A 14,835-nucleotide genomic window follows, 5' to 3' on the forward strand; every position below is an offset into this window, starting at 1 on the left:
GAGAGGGAGAAGTCAGAGATAGAGGGTGAAGGAGGAAAAAAAAATCATTTTTTATTTTTTATTTTTATAGTTTTAATTAGTTTTAATTTTATTAACATATATTTTAATTTTATTTAAAATTATTACGTTGGCCAATTAGAATAAGATAGTGTAGGTGTATTTTTCTCAAATAATTTAATATAATTTTTTAATTATTTAATTATTTGTAACTAAGAATCATTTGAAATTTACATGAAATACGAGAAAATTAAATAAATTTTGATATATATGCTTTTTTTTTGTGTGTGTATTTTTTATGGTATTTTTTATTGTTTAATTTTTTTATGGGTTTTGTTTTTCTATATTTATCAAATAAATTATTTTGTATCCCATATTTTATTGTATAAGATTATTTATACTAAATGTGAATTTTTGTGAGGGCATTTCAGTCATTTTATGTATTTTTATTATTATTTTTTTATGTTTTTTTAGAACAATTTTTTTTTAGGAAAATCAATATTCAGTGTTTTTTCTTCTGCATGCAGGTACTCGAGTACCTATATATATATATTTAGTCTGCGTTAGTATCACGTTTTTTATCAAGCCTGATTTCATCAATCTCCTCTCCTTCAACATTTGCTATTATGATATTTGTTCTTTTTTGTTCTGTTTTAGGGTTTTGTAAGTTTTATCGTTGTGGATTTGTGCCTTCTGTGGATTTGTGCCTTCTGTGTTGTTTTCGTCTCGGTGAGTAGCTGGTTACAGGGGTCTATTTTTTCTTAGGTTGCTTCAGTATCACGTTTTTCTATATCCCTGATTTCTACTTTTTCCTCTCCTTTAGCATTTGATATTATGATTTGATTTCTTCCTTTTGTTCTGTTTGTAGGGTTTTATAAGTTTTCTCATTGTGGATTTGTGCCTTCTGTGTTGGTTTCGACTCGGTGAGTACCCGGTTTCAGGGTTTATGTTTTAATTTTTTTTAATGTATATTTTTTGTTAATTTTGTTTTGGATTATCTATTTTCGGTCGTGGATGGTTGTTTTTTAATCTGTGTTAATGGTGGTTTTTGTTTTTGGTGCACGATTTGATCGTTAGTTTTTTAGTGGGGGGTTTTGTCAGTTTTTTATCAGTTATTTTGGGGAAGTTTATGGGTAGTTATTTGTAATTTGTGCTCTATATATATGTATATCTGTTATTCTTTTTCATTTGGGTTGTTTGTTTTTATTTTATGCAGTGCATTGTCTATTTTAATTTCAAAGATTTCTCATGGATCATTCTGGTGAAGTTTGTGGTGTTATTGGTTCTGAGAAGAAATTTTCTGGAATAGTAGAGGATGAATCGAAGAATGTAGGGGATGATATTGGCGAGATTCTTCCTCAAAGGAGTAACATTACTCGTTTGAAGTCTATTGCAAGGAAGAAGAGTAAATCCCCTTCCACTGTTAAACAGATGAATGAATCGTGTGCATCTGGTAGTAAGGATGCTGTAGATGATTCTCTTGAGACTAAGTATGTTGTGGTATGTGTTTATTTTATTAAGTATAATAATAGAAAAATGTTCATCTGTTTATGTTACTGTAATTGGTTTCACATTCGGTGGATTGTGTTTGTTTTATTTTTATGGTTGTGTTCTTTAGTTCTTAAAGTGTTTTATTTCTTTGTACCTGGTTATATGTAACTGGTTCTTGTGGATAAGTAGTTTTTTTTTGCATAATGTTCAGTTTTTATTGTGTTTTTTTTTTAGTTTTATGGTTGTGTTTTTTTAAAAGTGTTTTGTTTCTTTGTAGCTAGTTACATATGTAACTGGTTTCTTGTAGATATGTAGTTTATTTTGCATAATGTTCATTTTTTATTGTGTTTGTTTTATTTTTATGGTTGTGTTTTTTTGTTGTTAAAGTGGTTTGTTTCTGTGTACCTGGTTACATGTGTAACTGGTTACTTGCAGATAACAGTGGAAGATTTTGCTTAATGTTTTGTTTGAGTGTGTAACTGGTTACCTTAGTGAATGTATTGTCTTTTATATATATATATATATATATATATTTCAAATTTGCAAAATTTAAAGACATATAATTGGTTTTATAAATGTAAATAAAGATCTATTTTCCATGTTTATATTTTATGAAACTGGTTACATGTTGTGTAATTGGTTTGTTTGTTTCTTATGCAGGCTCATTTAAAGATAAATCCCTCTAAGAGGTTTGGAAGTAAGGTTCAACATTTCAATGACAAGAGTGTCATTAATGACTTGAAATCTAAGTTGACCAAAAGTCAGAAAGCATTGTTTAAGAAGACGCCATTTGGGCACTTCTTAGAAGTATCTGATATTCATTTCCAAACCCAACTTGCCCAACTTGTGTTGTTGAGAGAGGTGTCTCAGGAGAGGGAGGAAGAGGAGATGTGGTTTAAGTTAGGTCGTAGAGTTTGTAGATTTTCCATTGAGAAGTTTGCTCTAGTTACAGGTCTTAAATGTGATGGTGTTTTTTATTTAACTCTTTTTCAAAAAAAGAAAGTTCTGTTTAAGAAAAAAATTGGTCGTTTTGTTGGTAAGGTGTCAAAGGCTGAATTGCGAAATGCTTTCATTAGTAAGGATTTAGTTGATGATGATGATGTCGTGAAATTGGGTATAGTCATATTTTAGTAAACTATTTGTACGGGTATACTAGTGAGAAGTTGGTCGATGACTTTTTTTTTTAGATGGCTGATCGTGATATATCTGAATTGGGAAATATTAGTTTTGGGAAGTTGGTTTGGGATAGAAGTTTTCATTATTTGAAAATTGCTTTGAAGGGTGGAAATAAAATTTTTGATGGAGTTTTTATTGATGGGAAGGTTAGGCTTCACCCTTACAAACTTCTTGGTTTTCCAATTGCTTTTTTCGTTTGGATAAATGAGTCTATATCTTAATTGAATCATGAGTTTTGTCAGCGAGTTGGGAAAAAATATCCCCATTTGTTGAATTGGAAGAGTACTGATAATGTCTTCTATTCAAATTTGGTGGCAAAGATTTTTAACAACCATAATGTATAATATTTTGTTTTGTAACTGGTTACTTGCTAAATTTGTTTATTCATTTTAGGATTTTTGTTTGTGTACCTGGTTACAGATCATGGTAACCAGTTTCTTGGTTTTTTTTTTATATATATTTTTTATTTATTCAGTTGACTATCTTGAATGTCTATCCAACTTTTGAGGAGAGGAAGAAACTGGCAGTGAAGAAATTTAAGTTTGAACCTTTATATTTGCCAAATGAGTGTGCTGATGATGGAGATAGTAGTTCGGGTACCCAAGTACTTGTTAGTGTTGTTGTTTGTTTTAGTTAAAAAAAAATATTATCTTGTTTGAAATTTATAGGTTTGTTTTTATTTTTATTTTTTGCTGTTTTGTAAATTATTTTATTATGTTTTTTCAGGTTGATAGTGAAAAATTGAGATTGATTTGTGAATCAATATCTTCAATAAAAGAGAGCCAACAATCTATTATTAGTGATATTGCAATTATGAGGTCTGAGTTCATGGGGAAACTCAGTGATTTTTCTACACTTATTGCAAAAATTGTTGACAAAAATTCAGAAAAAGTTGGAAGTTCTAGTGATAAAAGTGCTAGATATAATGAAGTGAAAAAGCCAGCTGATTTTGATAAAGAATCCAATCCTATTTATGATGATTCTAAGGTAACTTGTTTGTTCTATGATTTATTGTTTTTTTTTAACCATTTTTTGTTGTAACCAGATTTTTTTTTTGGCCCAGGCTTGTGGGATGGATTTAGGTGAATATCTTGATGTTAGTAAGGTAACTGGTTTATGTTTCTTAATAGTATGTTGTTTTTTGTTAGTTTATTAGTGTAACCAGTTTCATTTTTTTTTATTTTAGGGTGTCGGAAAGGATGTAAGTGAAAATTTTGATGTTGTTTATTCTGGGTTGGAGTTGTCAAATGTTGTGGGTAGAGATAAGGTTTTGAAATTTATTTTTGTTTTTGTTTCTTTGTATTATTCTATTTAAAATTGAATTTGTTGTAATTGATTTTATTGTTCTTCATTATAGGATTTTTCAAAGAAGCCTGAGTTCAATTCAGTTGGTTTAAGTTTTGAAGAAGTATATTTGGACCCAGAGATTTTGAAGGTTATTGATAAAACTGTTGAGTATGTAGAAGGAGAAAAGAGATTTAGTGGGAGTAAGGATGATTGGAAAGTTGTGATGGTTGGTGATGTTGATGAAGTTCCTGTTGTTATTGAAAAGAGAGAGCCTAAACCTAGTACTCATGTTAAATCTCCTTTTGTTACTAAGTTTGGTTCATCTAAAGTAAAAGAAATTGTGAAGAGGAAGGGAGAAGAAGTGGTGATTGTTAGAGGGTTGCTTCTATTTAAAGATGAAATTGGACAGAATGTTTCAAAGAATGAATGCATGGATTATATTACATGGATTGAGGATAAAATGATTTTTAAAAATAAGTATGTTTTTTTTATATTTTGTTTAATATTATTGTTCTTGATATGTAATTGTCTGTTAATATATATATATATTTGGTTTGAAGGAAGAAGAAATTTTCTGATGTTAATAACATTATTAATCCATCGATGGATTATTCTTTCGTTAAAATTTATGAGAAGATGTGGTTTTACAAGCTTCAAACTTGTGGGGAGGACCTTATGGACACTGTAAGTAACTAGGTTATCGGTATAATGTTTATTAATTAGTATTTGTTTGTTTAGATGTTTTGTTATTTTTGTTGATCATGGTTAAGACAAGTAACCAGGTTCCTTTAGTATTGTGTGTAACTTATTTTGATTATTTATGGCTAGTAACTAGTTTCTTGTAGTATTGTGTGTAACTTGTTTTGATTATTCTTTATTGGCTAGTAACCAGATTCCTAACTTTTGTATGTTTATTTATTTTTTGTAGCATATCAATGTATGTTTTTATTACTTGAGGAAGAAGATTAAGTTGAGTGATGGTTTGAACAAGAGGGTTACAACTACAGACTCTTGGTTTGATGCAACTATCAAGGGTTTGTATGATAACTTTTTGGCAGCCAAATGTGATCCAAGCAGCATTTGTTTTGATAACCTCATTTCATATTACATTATTGGTGAATATTTGTTTTGTAACACTCCTTGGGTGGATGTGGATCATGTTCTTTTTCCTGTGCATGTGAAGGTTCAGTTGCATTGTGTTTTTATTCACTTTTCCCTAAAGAGTAGGATGTTAACTGTCTACAACTCTTTGGTGGGGAAGAAGAATGAGAGTATTGCTTTGCCAGATGTGAAGGCTTATTTTGTTGTTTTACCATATTTTCTAGACTTTCTTGATTTTTATGGTTATAGGAAAGATTTGGACTTGAATGTTGATCCATATTCTGTTGGGAAGAAGGATCCAATTGATTTTAACTTTGCCAAAGACTTGCCTTCTCAAGAGGACAAGTAAGTAACTGGTTTTTGTATTTAGTCGTTTATTTTTCTATTATGTTTGTTTTTAATAATTTCATTTGTTGCTTTTTGTTTTTTTTTGTAGTGATTGTGGAGTATTTGTTATCAAGTATGCCGATTTGTTTATCCATGAGAAGATTGATGACATCCCAAAGAACATGGCTGCCAAAGTTGCTACCTATCGTGATTATCTTGCCATTAACTTGTACAGTCATGCGAAAAAGAAGTAGATTGGTGGGTACAAGACAGAAGATGATGCTCCATCAAAGAAATCAAAGAGTAGGAGGAATTATAAGTAGAGATTTTTGTAGTTTTTTTTAATTGTATTAATGTCCATGTCTTTTTTTTCTTCCTTTGTTTAATAGTGAAGTTGTGGTTTGTAACTAGATACTGGTTTAGTACTGTACTTGTCTCTGGATACTTTTTTTTTTTGTCAATGTAAAGAACTGGTTTCACATTTTGGCTTAATATAACGTTTTTTTTATTTGTATTTTATTTTAATGTGTATGTTTTTTTTTCAATAGAGTTGGTGATTTTTTTAAAAGTTTGAATATATTGTTATGTACATGTTTTTTTTTCATATAGGTTTCAATTATTTTTAGAGAACTTTGTGTGCTAATGGATAACTGATTAGTGTATAGTTTGAAAAGATCAGTTTTACGTTACAGGTAACTGGGTACAATTTTTTTATTTTTATTTTTAGTTTATTTTTATTTTTTGTTAAATTATAATAATTTTTTATTCATGAATGTTCAAAGTATTTTAAAAGAGATTCTTCATTATGTAACTGGTTGGTAAATGTTAATTTTTTTGTAAGTAGGTTTGTATGAGGATGGTGTAACCGGTTACTTCTGTTTTTGATAGTGAAAGCCATATGTTTTAGGTAACTGGTTATTGTTTCTTTATTTTTTATTTTTATTTTAAGTTTTTTTTGATATATTTATGTTTTTTTTGTGTGAAAGATTTGTGATTATATAACTAGGTTTTTAAGTCGTTTGTTACATGTATATATAGTCGTTTGTTAAATTTACTTATAGTAACTGTTTTTTTTCTTTCTATAATATGTGTTGTAACCAGGTACACGAGTCTTCAGATTTTGAATATCTTGTGTTGGAACCAGGAAGTTGAGTATCAAGTTTATAAAATGTAAAATGCTTAAAAAGTCTGTACTTTTATTGAAGTAGAAAACATTAGAATTAATTGAAATTGTAGTCTATCTACTCTTTAGAAAATTATTTGTCTAATTTCTTTGACTTTGTTGGGTTTCGCTGCTTTGGGATTGGTTCATTCCTACATGTTTTTCTATTATGTCCTGGTTGCGGGTATCTTCCACATTTTATCTGCACTTTTGGTTCTCCTCTAGATCTGATTCTTTTCCTTCTAAGGCGGCCTGGTGGTTTTCTTGATTTTGGTGGTAGGACAATTTTGTTTAAAGTCTCTGGCAGTGTCCATTCGCTTTCATTTGGCAATGGATAAACAATTGACTCATATGTTGCTTTCATAGTTGTAGTTTTGTAGTAATCAACAACATAATCATATGTTTTCAGCCGTGTTTTGGCGAATATTGTTATTGCATGTGCACACGGTATTTCATTTTGTTGGAACCTTTTGCATTCACATGTTTTCTCCATTAGGTTGACCAGAAAATTTCCTTTGTCTTCAACCACAACTTGGTATACTATAGTGTTTACTAGGAAGACCTGTTTATTTTAGTAGAGGAATACATGTTAGAAACTGGATACTGTCGTAATTATTAGTAACTGGTTACTGAAAGTTTTGGTAAATAATATTCAGCGTAGAATATATGTTAGTTACCTAAAATTTAATGGCTCGAATAAAGTTTTCTCTAAGCACAATTTCAGTATCTGTTGTTACTTGTGTGAATGTGTCAGTTTGCTTCGTTACCATTTTTCCATACCCATTTTTGAACTAAACTTCGAAGGCCTTCCATCATTGTAGTGATTGGCAACGTTCTTGCAGCTTTCAATGCAGCATTTATCGATTCGGCTATATTTGATGTCATCATTGTATATCTTCTTGTTGGAGCATGGCATCTAGACCAAGTGCAATATCCAATTTTTTGTAAATACGGTCTTATGCGAGTGTCAATCTTGTCTATTTCATTCATGTAGTGCTCAAATGATTGAACCCTGTATGCCTTTGCTACTTTGACAAAGTTTATGTTTAGGTCCTCTCCACGGACACTGAAATTGACTTTGATGTTGTTTAGCAGGTGGAATATGCATGCTCCATGGAAAGCTTTTGGGTATACATTCTCTACAGCATTTTCTATGCTTTTGTGCCTGCCTGAAATGATTGCTATACCTGTTTGCCATATCACAATGAAGTAACTGGTTATTGTGTCCAAATTAAGTAACTGGTTTCATTAATTTATATGAATATTATTTTTTTTACACTGTTTTTACAATTATATTGCTGGATTATTATTAAACAGTTTATTTTATGTGTTTAGTTTGTTTGAATAAGGATATAAAAAAGAAAACAGTACCTTCTCTTTCTCCATGTCTCCTTTAGCTTTGTGAAAAACCATAACCATGATGAATCATTTTCAGAGTCTCCTATTCCAAAGACTAATGGAAATATGTTGCTGTTAGCATCCATTGTTGAAGCAGTGACTAAAGTTCCCCCAAATGATGTCTTCAAGTAAGTTCCATCTATCACAATGACTGGCCTACAGTGTTTCCATCCTTTGATGGAATTTGCAAATGCTAGGTACATATATTTGAAGTGATCTTTATTGTCTGTAACCAGGTGTGTTATTGTACCTGGGTTCGAGACTTTTAGCGTGTGAAGGTAGATGGGAAGTTTTTGGTATGAATCATCTTGGTTTCCTCTTGCCAATTCTAAAGCTTTTTCTCTTGTTCTCCAGGCTTTTTGATACCCCATTGAAACACCATAATCATCTAGCATGTCGCTGATTATCTAATTTGGTGTGTGTACTCTCTTTATTGACATGTATTTTGTTTTTATTAGTTCTCCAATCACATTGCAATTTGCCTGCCTGTGGTCTTCCATAATGATATCCAAGGAGCAGGTGTGAGTTTTTACATACTTTCTGATTTTAAATGTTTCTGTTTTCTTGAACTTTGAAGCTCTAAGTAACCAGTTACAATTGTCATCCACACAATTTACCAGGTACTCTCTTGGTTCAGATCTTTTTGTCTTGAATTGGATGTTGTGGATCATAGCATAATAACATAGAGCAGATTTCAAGAGCTTTTTGTCTTTATAAATCTGGCCTTCTTCAACTTTGAAAATTTTATGATCAGTTATAATTTCTGTATCTTCTTCTCTTTTTCTTTTGTTTTCTTCTGTTCTCTCTATGATAAAATCTACTACATTATCAGCTATGTCTGTAATATTTGGGAAGGTTTGTACCTGGTTATTTGTCGTGAAGGTTGCTTCGTCATATTGTAATTCTGTAACTGATTGCTGGTTGTTTAGTTAAAGAACTAGCATTTCTAAATCTGTGTTCTGTTTTTGTGTTTCTTCTTCATATGTATTGTGTTCAATAGTTTCAGCTATTGTTTGATCAAAAGTGGTGATGCATAGTGGTAGCTTAGTTACTACATTTTGCTTCTTTTTCAGCTCAATGTAGAATAGGACTGAATTGTCAGTGAGTAATTTCATTGGTGGCATACCTGGTGATAACTGGTAACTCAGCTCAATATTTTGAATATTGCATTTTATCTCAGTTTTCACTGTTGACCCTGATTTTGGTCAACTGACACGGAGTCAAAAATGCTTGATGTGGACAGATATGTTAGAATGAATATAATGACAAAAACAGTAAAGCCCACAAGAATTTATAGTGGTTCGGCCCCAGAAACTAGTAATAACCTACGTCCACTTGAGCTATTATTGATATGGGATTCAAAGGAGTGATCAAAGAACTAGGGTTCTATGAGTTTCACCAACCTCTGAAGAATAAACAATATATCGCAATGTACTAGCTCTAATTCTCTCGTAAATCTATACTCTCAAGTAAGCAAAAAGCCAAAAGTCCCCTCCTTGAACTATCTTTCTCTATTTATAGGCTCAAGGAGGATTACATCAATTTGTTACAGATATTCTCTCCTAATTAATCGGATCATCAGGAATTATTGGAGACAATCTCGGGATTGACTTAGATCTTTACAAAATTATCTTGAAATATGCGGAGTGTACGACCAGGCTGGTCGTAAGAAAAACTCAACCGTTATGCATGCAATATCTTACTGGTCGATACTCTAACAGAACTCTGCCACGTGTCAGTCACGTGTCCAGAAATCACCTGCCACGTCATCCGTGTCTGTTTTTTGGATAACATTTGCCCCCCAAGTTTATTTATTATGACCAACAATAAATAAACTTTAAGGAAACGACCCTTCGATTACCCCACCAGGCCTGTCAGAGTAATTCGTGCAACCTTGGGAAAAGTAACCTACCCTTGTCTAATCACGGCTTTTCGGTTCCCAAGTAACTTTTCGACGGCTATCACCCTTCCCCATGCTTCGAAAAAGAGGAACTGATGATTACATCCTCTTTCATGCCACAGACAAAATATATATATAGGCTTCCCGGACTTTTCTTTTCCTTTTTACGCAAGTCATTCTTCCTTCAAGAAACCCTAAAATCAGAACTTCCATTCTCTTCTGGAGACCACCTTCCAGTGTTTTCAAGATCCAGTTCGTCAGTTCATCGACGCTCGAAACTCTCTTAAACCTCCACGATCTTTTCTCTGGTAAGTCTCAGAACTCCTATGCTCTTTATTTTTGCCGTGCATGTCTCTGTGGATGACTGTTAAGCTTTTAAGTTTCTGGGTTGAGATGCATGATAGTAGGGGTTTTAATGGGTGACGCTGTATAGGATGATATTTCTTTGCCATTAAGGAGTTACGAGTTAGTTTAATAGTTGAGATCATGACTTTAGGACATAAAACCGAAGTAAAAATTCAATTTTTATGCCAGTTGAAAAACCAAGTTTTTCCCTCCCTAAAAGGAGTTGAAAAAGCTTTTTCAAAAAACTTTTTGCTTTCACTTTTTGATCTGTTTTTGAAACTGTTCGTGTGAAAAAGTTAGTATTTTGTTAGAATGCTGCTGTATAAAAGCTTAACTTTTATACTCGACCAACATTATTCTAAAAAACTTTCATAATTCTTCATCCTCACCTCCCCATTCTTCTGTTCGCAGATTTTAATGCCAGATTTGTGGGGAGGTGAGCGGCCAATCGACGACGATCTTCTTGCACAACTGCTTGAAGGCGAAGAACAGCTGGCCCAGCATGATAGCGAGATTCCGTTTTCAAGAACTTCCTCTAGACCTCAACCATCACCACCTCAAATGGCCCGTTCTAAATCGCCAGGCAAGAGAAAACCAAACCCTGAAAACAATCCAAATTCACCTGCCCAGCCTGATTCGCAGGCTAGGATTCCCTCGACCAGTGGTCGAGAAAATGCTGCCCCGGACCCTCGCATTCAAGTCAGGGCTCGCCCTCGGCATCAAAACCTTCCTGATGTCGAGTGGTATCTTTCTCCTACCAACCAGATGACTCCCCGGATGCTTGCCAATTACCTTAGGAAGTATCCTCTTACCGGGGTTAATCTCAAAATCCCTGCTGCTGACCAAAGAGCTAACCTGCCTGGGGGCGTCTATAGCGCTTGGTCCAGGTATCACATAGAGGCGGGGGCTATCCTCCCTCTACATCCATTCTACCAGGGGGTGGCCAACTACTTCGGTGTTTCCCCCTTTCAAATTACCCCAAACGGATATAGAATGCTGGCCGCACTCTATATCCTTTATAAACTCAAAAAATGGCCAGAACCCACCCCTCATGAGGTCAACTTCCTTTTTGACCTTAAGTCCAACCCTTAGCAGTACGGGACGGGCTTTTTACATCTTTGTCACCAGGAAACAAACCGAACGTTCCTGAGTGACACTACTCATATTTCCAACGTGGGGAAGTACAATTCAGAATATTTCCTCACGCCAGACATGACTACGAACAACCTGGCCTTCGCTCGAGGAGGTAAATGTCACTTTCTACTGGTCGTTACTTTTCCTTAGCAAACTCTTCTGCACTTCTCTAAAGTATATTGTGCCTTTCATGACCATGGTTACGCCCGAACCCAACACCAGACATGGTGTTGAGGTCCAACGCACTGGCCAGGATGGCAGACGCTGAAAAAAGTGTTAAGTCCCTGGTCACTGATGAAAATCTGAGGCTATCTAGCCTCCTGGCTCCTCGCCATGAAACAAGAGGACCCGTGGTGGCAGATGCCACTGCCGAGGGGGATCTCGAGCAGCAACCCCCAGCGTCTCCTCCCCGAAGGAGGCCAACGGGGGTTACGATCAGGGAACCCACTGGCGACCCTTCAGCAGAGAGGCCTTCTGCGCCCCAAGGGAAGGGGAAACAAAAGGCAACAGAGCCCGTCATAGACTTGCATGAGTCTTCAGACGAAAACGGTACTGTTATTCTGCTTTTAAATAGCTTGCCAATTCCCTGTCACTTGTTTGACGGGGATGGCAATTTTACGTATACTCCAAATCTAGGGTCAGACTTCTTCGTGCCAGATAGTGAGTGTATGACTAATAGAGTCAGTAGTGTAACGACAAGTAGTTGTAGCTCGGGTATTAAACTTTGTGACGTCTTTTCTGATTTGCCATGATTTTTTATCTACTTTTGTCTTACTGTCTGCGTGTTTTTCTTTATCTGCAGAGATGGCTTCCCCCAATGTTTTTGATCTATACTAGACCCAGGAGGAAGAGGAGGTCCCCCTGGTCCGATGGAGGAAATCAGCTAGGAGGCACGACAGTGAATCAAGCCAAGCACCCTCGGCCAAGAAGGGTCGAACAGCTGATCCTTCCAAGGATGGGCCTACTGGCCAACCTTTTGCCCAACCTCCTGCTCCTGCTGAAAAGGAGACTACCCCTGCTGCCAACCCTTCGCCTGCGGCCCAAAAAGAACAGGCCCCGCAAGCAGAACTTCCCGGGGCTAAACTCTCGAGCCGTTCTGTAACGCTCCAACTCCAGGGACTGCTACAGTGCACATTGCAAACAGTGCTAAACTCGCTAATTGAGTTGTATGGCCATAAACGTGTAACTAAGTATGACTAGCGGTTTAAGGGTTAAAAACTTTGGTTAAGGTATAACGTTTCACTAGAACGTTTACTTTATACATTGGGATCCCAAAAATATAATTTCAGAGTTTATTACAAGAAAGTGTTTACAACAGGCTGTTCTAAGCGGCAAAACAGGGTTTAACCCTAGTTCCTCTTTCAAACCTCGCCCAAGTATTGGTCGAGCAGCTGCATATGTACATGTCATCACCTAAGCTCTCCAACTCAAGGATGGTCCAGCTTCCTTTTGCCTTTACCTGCACCACAAAGCACCCGTGAGCCGAAGCCCAGCAAGAAAACTCATATGCTCATAAACAGTCATATCATGATATCAAATCATATCTGGCATGCCTAGCACTCATAGCTCTATTCAGCATGCAAATGAGTTCAAACAGATGCTGGGGTATCCAGGATAAGAAGTCCTGGCCTTCTGATTGGAGGACTATCAAGTCAATCCTAATCATATGAGTGTCGCAACACTTGAGGTTCTGGTAAACCATACTGAGTGACTGACAAGCAAGTCACTAATCCAAGTGGAAGGGTGGCTGTTGGGTAAGCCTCTAACCTTCAACAGGTTCTGGTAAACCATACTGAGTGACTGACAAGAAAGTCACTAATTCAAATGGAAGGCTGGCTGTTGAGTAAGCCTCTAACCTTCAACAGGTTCTGGTAAACCATGCTGAGTGACCAACAAGCAAGTCACTGGGGCCTCAGTGCCCAAAGCCATGCATATGATGATCAAAATGATCATACAGAGCTCATAGCTCTAATCAGATGAGTGAATATCACTTTGAGGTCCTGGTAAACCATATTGAGTGACTGACAACCAAGTCACTAGGGGCCCAGTGCCCATAGCCATGTAACAACACTGTTACCTAGGCTTTCCTGCAATGGCTCTAAATGACTAGCCTTTGGCTAGATAAATGCTTTTTTATATTCATCGAACTTGAGGTCGGTCCTGCATTAATGCTCTTTGAGTCATTCAATGCAGAGGGTCGATTAGGTCCAATCGACATAGCTTGCACTAAACACACTAGGGTTGTCATGACTAGTGAGTTAGCATAATGTGACCAGTGCCTGGTACCACTGCCGGACTTGACTAGTGAGTCACAGCTTCACAGTTGATACTAACACCTTTGCCAATTCTGACTATTGAGTCAGCCCTGTGTGACCAGTGCCCAGTACCACTGCCAAACCTGACTAATGAGTCACAGCTTCACAGTTGATACTAGCACCTTTGCCAAACCTGACTAATTAGTCAGTACCATGCACAAGTAAGTAATGCTATCAATGTGTATCATATGCCAATTATCCAAGAACAGGGCATTCAACATGCTTACTAAACAGTTGCTAGCATAATTATGATCATGCACAAACTCAGAGACTCAAGCCCTGACCAATCTCATGTTCATCATTTATGGCATGCCCTAATCACATGTTTCTCGTGCATCACATGCATCACACTTAATCATCCAGCATGCCTCAGTAATAATCATATGCAAATGGGCAAGATTGCTAAGCATTCATTATGCTATCAATGTTCACATTCAATATCCAACATGCATCAATCACAGCCATGCATGTCACATATGGGGTGCAGTTTTCTTACCTTGGGTTCGAGCAAGAATTAATAAAAGATACGACCTTTGAGAACGATCAGTCCTTTGTTCGTTTAACGGTTACCTGGTCATAGCCAATTATGGGATTCCATCAATAAAATGAATAATAAAAGGTTCCCAAACCAAAACCCAGCCTCCGAGACATCAAACACTACCCAACCGGGTACTAGGTTCAACCCCGAGGCCTAAGGTTAGCATCCTAAGTCAAAAACACCATTTTGGGCTAAAACAACCTTAAGGGTCGCGACCCTCCCCAGCTGTGCCGCGGCGCGCCCTCCAGACAGAGAGGGCCTCCCTGGCAGACGCCAAGGGCCGCGGTGCACCACAGCTGCGCCGTGGCGCCCAGCCCAAAATAGCCAAAACTCAGCACACGAACTCAAATTTTCCCCTGTGTTTTTCCTCTCAAACCAGCCCTTCAAATCAACCCAAAACCTCTTCCAAACACCCATTTTAATCTCTAAACACCACCCATAACTCACCCTCATCAAAACCCAAACTTATCATCAATTAAAACCTCTTCAAATCCACACTTCCATCAAGAAATCAAAAATTGAAAACCAAAGAGAAAAACAGAGCACCACCTGAATTTAGTGACTAGAACTCACCTTGAAACCAACTTTGAACCTCCCTCAACAGCTGAACTAAGTCCACAACCTCAGCCTTTAAGTTCCCTAGCTTAATATCCCACCTTGAGCT

The 14,835-nt window shown here is 36.0% G+C and overlaps 2 protein-coding genes across 2 annotated transcripts; one reads left to right on the plus strand and one right to left on the minus strand.

Moving 5' to 3' along the window:
- Window positions 1–697: 697 nt before the first annotated feature.
- On the plus strand, window positions 698–6,770 carry LOC133831252 (uncharacterized). Its single transcript, XM_062261491.1, has 7 exons — window positions 698–920; window positions 1,214–1,497; window positions 2,149–3,769; window positions 4,022–4,428; window positions 4,512–4,635; window positions 4,880–5,397; window positions 5,489–6,770. The coding sequence occupies exons 3-7, from the start codon at window positions 3,668–3,670 to the stop codon at window positions 5,631–5,633; spliced, it is 1,296 nt and encodes a 431-aa protein (XP_062117475.1). The 5' UTR covers window positions 698–920; window positions 1,214–1,497; window positions 2,149–3,667; the 3' UTR covers window positions 5,634–6,770.
- LOC133832941 (uncharacterized) lies at window positions 6,636–8,334 on the minus strand. The gene is made up of 3 exons (XM_062263214.1): window positions 7,913–8,334; window positions 7,322–7,754; window positions 6,636–7,103 (listed from the first exon to the last, which is right to left on the minus strand). Exons 1-3 carry the CDS (start codon window positions 8,332–8,334, stop codon window positions 6,636–6,638), a joined length of 1,323 nt encoding a protein of 440 aa, XP_062119198.1.
- Window positions 8,335–14,835: the final 6,501 nt, after the last annotated feature.

The sequence above is a fragment of the Humulus lupulus genome, chromosome 4 (assembly GCF_963169125.1).
Source record: "Humulus lupulus chromosome 4, drHumLupu1.1, whole genome shotgun sequence".
Taxonomy (NCBI): Eukaryota; Viridiplantae; Streptophyta; class Magnoliopsida; order Rosales; family Cannabaceae; genus Humulus; species Humulus lupulus.

What these genes read in the sequence shown, in the direction of transcription:
- LOC133831252 (XM_062261491.1), top strand. Translation starts at nt 3,668, where the DNA reads ATGATTTATTGTTTTTTTTTAACCATTTTTTGTTGTAACCAGATTTTT. An exon ending in AATATCTTGATGTTAGTAAG is followed by an intron (nt 3,770 to 4,021) that starts GTAACTGGTTTA and finishes TCTTCATTATAG; the next exon opens with GATTTTTCAAAGAAGCCTGA. An exon ending in TTGCCTTCTCAAGAGGACAA is followed by an intron (nt 5,398 to 5,488) that starts GTAAGTAACTGG and finishes TTTTTTTTGTAG; the next exon opens with TGATTGTGGAGTATTTGTTA.
- LOC133832941 (XM_062263214.1), bottom strand. Translation starts at nt 8,334, where the DNA reads ATGCTAGATGATTATGGTGTTTCAATGGGGTATCAAAAAGCCTGGAGA. An exon ending in GAGACATGGAGAAAGAGAAG is followed by an intron (nt 7,755 to 7,912) that starts GTACTGTTTTCT and finishes CACAATAACCAG; the next exon opens with TTACTTCATTGTGATATGGC. An exon ending in GAAGTTTAGTTCAAAAATGG is followed by an intron (nt 7,104 to 7,321) that starts GTATGGAAAAAT and finishes TAAAATAAACAG; the next exon opens with GTCTTCCTAGTAAACACTAT.